The sequence below is a fragment of the Elephantulus edwardii genome, unplaced genomic scaffold (genome assembly GCF_000299155.1).
Source record: "Elephantulus edwardii isolate Elephantulus edwardi_28Jun2011 unplaced genomic scaffold, EleEdw1.0 scaffold00350, whole genome shotgun sequence".
Lineage (NCBI taxonomy): Eukaryota > Metazoa > Chordata > Mammalia > Macroscelidea > Macroscelididae > Elephantulus > Elephantulus edwardii.
This window is the reverse complement of record NW_006400100.1, coordinates 595,927-599,950: the sequence shown is the minus strand read 5'-3', so window position 1 is coordinate 599,950 and position 4,024 is coordinate 595,927. Positions and strand designations below refer to the sequence as shown.

General features: G+C 50.0%; 2 protein-coding genes across 2 annotated transcripts in view; one reads left to right on the top strand and one right to left on the bottom strand.

Moving 5' to 3' along the window:
• The window catches only part of TSR3 (TSR3, 20S rRNA accumulation, homolog (S. cerevisiae)), a 5,814-nt gene extending 3,940 nt beyond the window's left edge, over positions 1–1,874 (bottom strand). The window contains exons 1-3 of the mRNA XM_006901925.1: positions 1,763–1,874; positions 1,445–1,664; positions 692–885 (exon numbers count right to left, since the gene is read on the bottom strand). Coding sequence (XP_006901987.1) covers positions 692–885; positions 1,445–1,664; positions 1,763–1,874 — 526 coding nt within the window. The remainder of the gene's footprint in view (positions 1–691; positions 886–1,444; positions 1,665–1,762) is intronic.
• A 337-nt stretch (positions 1,875–2,211) lies between these two features.
• GNPTG (N-acetylglucosamine-1-phosphate transferase, gamma subunit) overlaps positions 2,212–4,024 on the top strand; it is a 29,786-nt gene continuing 27,973 nt past the window's right edge. The window contains exons 1-2 of the mRNA XM_006901924.1: positions 2,212–2,255; positions 2,338–2,405. Of these exons, the coding sequence (XP_006901986.1) occupies positions 2,224–2,255; positions 2,338–2,405 (100 nt within the window). The 5' untranslated portion in view covers positions 2,212–2,223. The remainder of the gene's footprint in view (positions 2,256–2,337; positions 2,406–4,024) is intronic.

The window sequence follows — 4,024 nt, the reverse complement described above, 5'->3', positions numbered from 1 at the left end:
AGTGCGATTGGCACAGGACAGAGCGGAGTTTAGGGCTGTTGTACATAGGGTCGCTATGAGTCGCAAGCGACTCGACGGCACATAACAACAACAGTCCCTGCCTGATGCCACACTCTAAAGACCACTAAGTCACCCTTTCCTAAGAAACACATATGCTCCCTGCCCAGGCTGCCTTGTGGGGCTTCCCGTACGGTTTCTCTGTGCGATGAACTCTTTGGACAGGCCAGGGTTAACAGCCACAGCTGCTTTTATCACACTTCATTAAACTGCATATTTTACACTGAAGGTTTTGTGCATCCCTGAATCAAGCCAGTCTATAAGCATCAAGTCTAGCAGCATGTGCTCACTTGGTGTGAGTCACAGCTGGTCACTCCAAAATATTTCAAACTTCATCATGCACTTTCAGTAGTCTACAGTCTGGTGTCAACATGACTTTCATGTGCACTGGGAAAAGAAAGAATACTTCTGTGGCTTTTTTAAATTCCATTAGGTGCTTTCTATCGGCATTGCAGTATTGCCAAGATAGACTTGTAATCTGAGTGTTTGGCTAGTTAGCTGTCTCTGAGACTTGAGCCCTTTAAGGTATGGCTAAGACATATTGAAGCCCTGGTAGGCTAATCTTGACCCCTGTCACTATGTCTCTTCTTGCTTTTCTCCTGGGGATGAATGTGGCTCACACTGTGACACTCACCCAGGATGCAGAAAGTGGCTGCGAAGGCTTCCACACAGGACAGCTTGCAGGGTCGGCCGTAGTTGACGGGGTTGGCAGCCACCAAGTAAGGCAGCAGGCGATGGTGGCTCCCCCGCATCTTGCCAAATGGAGTCTCATCAAGTCTGGCCCAGGAGCAGTCAATGACAGCCACCCCAGACTGGGCTACAAGTTGTCTGCCAGAGAAAGTGTAGGGCTGCCTTAGTGATGACCCCAGGGAGTGGTTAACAGTCCCTGAAGACTAACTACACTAACAACACAAGGCCATCATTCTCTGATCCCACACACGCCCTTCTCCAAGAGTCAAACCTTTAAGGTGGGGCACTTGATTTTTCACTCAACAAACATGGTTGATGCTCTCCTATATGCTAGGCTATGTCATAAGCAAATTGTTTCAAGCCCAGAGTTTTGGCTGGAGGACTATGATTACATACCCACTGGTACTAAGTTCATCTACAGGTAACGTGGAGGCCAGGGTAGAATTCCCAGAGTCACACATCTTTATGGAAGTGGCCAGTCACAACTTTCTCCAGCACAGGGGGTTGGTCAGAACCACCAACTTTTTCATTAGCAGTCAAGTTATCTAAACACTGTGCCATGAGGGTTCTTGGGGAGCGACAAACATATGCAAATCAGTGGGCCTCGAAAAGAACATGCGCTAGAGAATGTAGAGGTACTAAGGCAAGGCAGTCTCAAAGCCCCACTGCTCGCTGACCTCAGGTCCCTCGCACTTACCTGTCTGCAGGAGACACGTACTGAGTACCCATAGGGCTGAGCACCAGACCACCGAAGCGCTGGCCCAGACGCAGGCGGCGCACCAGGCGAAGGCGGGCCAGCTTGCGGCCAGTGCAGCGGCGGGGGTCGCAATGGCCCAGCTCCCACATGGCCAGTGCGCAGGGCAAGCCCACTGAGTGCTGGCCACCCTCGTCCTCGCCTGCCTCTGCCTCCACAGTAGCTAAGCCGGGAGAGAGAAGGGAACCGAGTCTCAGGCGCTGGTTTTCCCGCTGACCCCGGACCCCCAAGTAGCGCTCTCCCCATTCACCAGGCACTCACCGCGCAGCGCGGCGCCCACTTCTTCGACGAAGGTCTCCAAAGAGCGGCTTGAAGGGCGCCGAGCGCGGCTGCCTCTGGCTCCGGGCCCACGGGCCCCTCTTCTGCGGCTCATGATGGGGAAGCCAGTCCCCAGAGATACGCTCGCAATCTCCTTCCTTGCAAAAAAACGGGCGTGTGGATTTCCGCACACGTGCTATAGCAACTTCCGGTTCTTCGGCCCACGTGATCTGGTCCACAATCACGTGACGTAGGCTGGCTAGGCGGGGATGGCTGCCGGCTTATGTACGCGCTTGGTCCTACTATGGCTCACGATACACGGTTAGTGGCCATTCTCCCGTTTGTGCTCTGCCCAGGCTTTCCGCGTCCCGTTTCACGCCCCTCGTTCTGCGGTCCCCACACCTGGCTTTCCCCCCCCCCAACCCTCGCTTCTTCTAGGACTGCAGCCCGGGGGTGCCGCCAAGATGAAGGTGGTGGAGGAGCCCAACACGTTCGGGTGAGCTTACTCGTCGCCGGCATAGGCAGAGGGCCTCCCAGCACCCCCGCTCCTGACTGACCCGACCTCTCATCTTCCGCAGCCTCAACAACCCGTTCCTGCCCCAAACTAATCGTCTCCAGCCTAAAAGGGACCCCTCGCCTGTTTCTGGTGAGTACACTACCTCTGCCGGACTGTAGTGTAGACCAGCCGGCATTGTCTTGAGCATCCGAACTAGGTCAGCGCTGTGATGTGGACACCTAGGAGTCTGCTGGAGAACGTCAGGGGAAGCCCCCGGGGTTGGGGGGACAGTAAAGGACATAACGATGGAGAAAGGAGAGAAGGGCAACCTTGGCTTTTGGAGGGGATTTTTGGAATATGCGTTCATTTGACAACTAAAAGTCATTTTAATTAGAATAATTTACCAGGACTTTGCACGCTCATGGGTGCATTATTTGCAAAAACATAGTACACTTTATTTCTTTTTCTAGAGGTAATCATCCTATGCAGTTTGATACCAGTCCGTGCTTTTGTGCGCATACTTGTGCTAGTTTAAAGTGAGTGGTGTGTTTTTTAGTCTTTGCCATTTATAAAATATGATGCAACTTCATACTTGGAAGGGAGGAGGGTCAGCACAGGAGAGGAAGATCCTGGATGAGCTGGATTGACAGTGACTGTGATAATAGAGGCAAGTGTATCAGAGACAGTGAGATTGGTTCAGGATAAGGGTAAGTTTAGAGCTATTATTCGTAGGGTCACTATGGCTCGCAGTCGACTCCAGGAGACATAACAACAACAACTGCACAAGTTGGTATGTCTTGGAACTTCATGATAATAGATACTGGTGTGTTTTTTTGTTTGTCTGTTTTTTTGCCAGTAGCTGCTAGTATCCCCAGGATGATCTGCATTTTTCAATTGTCAAGCATTGCATTTGCTTAACTGTCTGGACGTTTTAAAAATGTGTCAGTGTTGCACAGTTGTGTGAGTAGATGCTCCATTGGCAGGGAAGGGCTTGTGGCCGCATAGTGTTTAAGCTCTAGGTTGCTAATCAAATACTTGGCAGTTTGAACCCACCAGCTGCTCTGAGGAAGAATGATGAAGCAGTCTGTTGCCCCAACAGCCTTGGAAACCCTGTAGGGCAGCTCCTCTCTGTCCTGCAGAGTACATGGTGGCAGTGAGTTGGGTTTGGTTTTCTGAGGCCAAATCCCAAAAGTAGAATTTTCAGGTCACAGGATATGTATGTTTTAAATGCTGAGGGTGTTATAAACATAACAGTTTATTGGATTATGCAATGTTAGGGTATGTCCTAGGGATACAGAAATGAACAGAACATGGAATTCTTGCCCTCTGGAATGAAACTGATGGTCTGATGGTGGGTTGAGGGAAGCCGAATATCAAATTTAATAATAGTAGACCAAATGCTGTATCGGGAAATGAGGAAGGCTTAATACCAGCTGAGGGTCACCTTGTGACACTGGGGCATTCCTTAGGAGGTCACCTTGTGACACTGGGGCATTCCTTAGGAGTCAACATTGTTCTTAGTTTGTATCAAATTAATCCCTCCCTCTTGAGATTAACATAAAGAGGAACTTGGCCTTATCTGTAAAAGATTTCACCATAATCCTTTGTTTCGTACTTCCTTGTGATTCTATATAAATACTCAGAGAAGCATGGCTTGAGGTCTTCAGTCGAGAACTGCTGACCCCCTGTTTTACGCTCTCTGCTCTATCTCATTCCTGGCTGTTTGTCTCTTTATTAATAATTATAAAATTATTCTATTCTTTGGGACC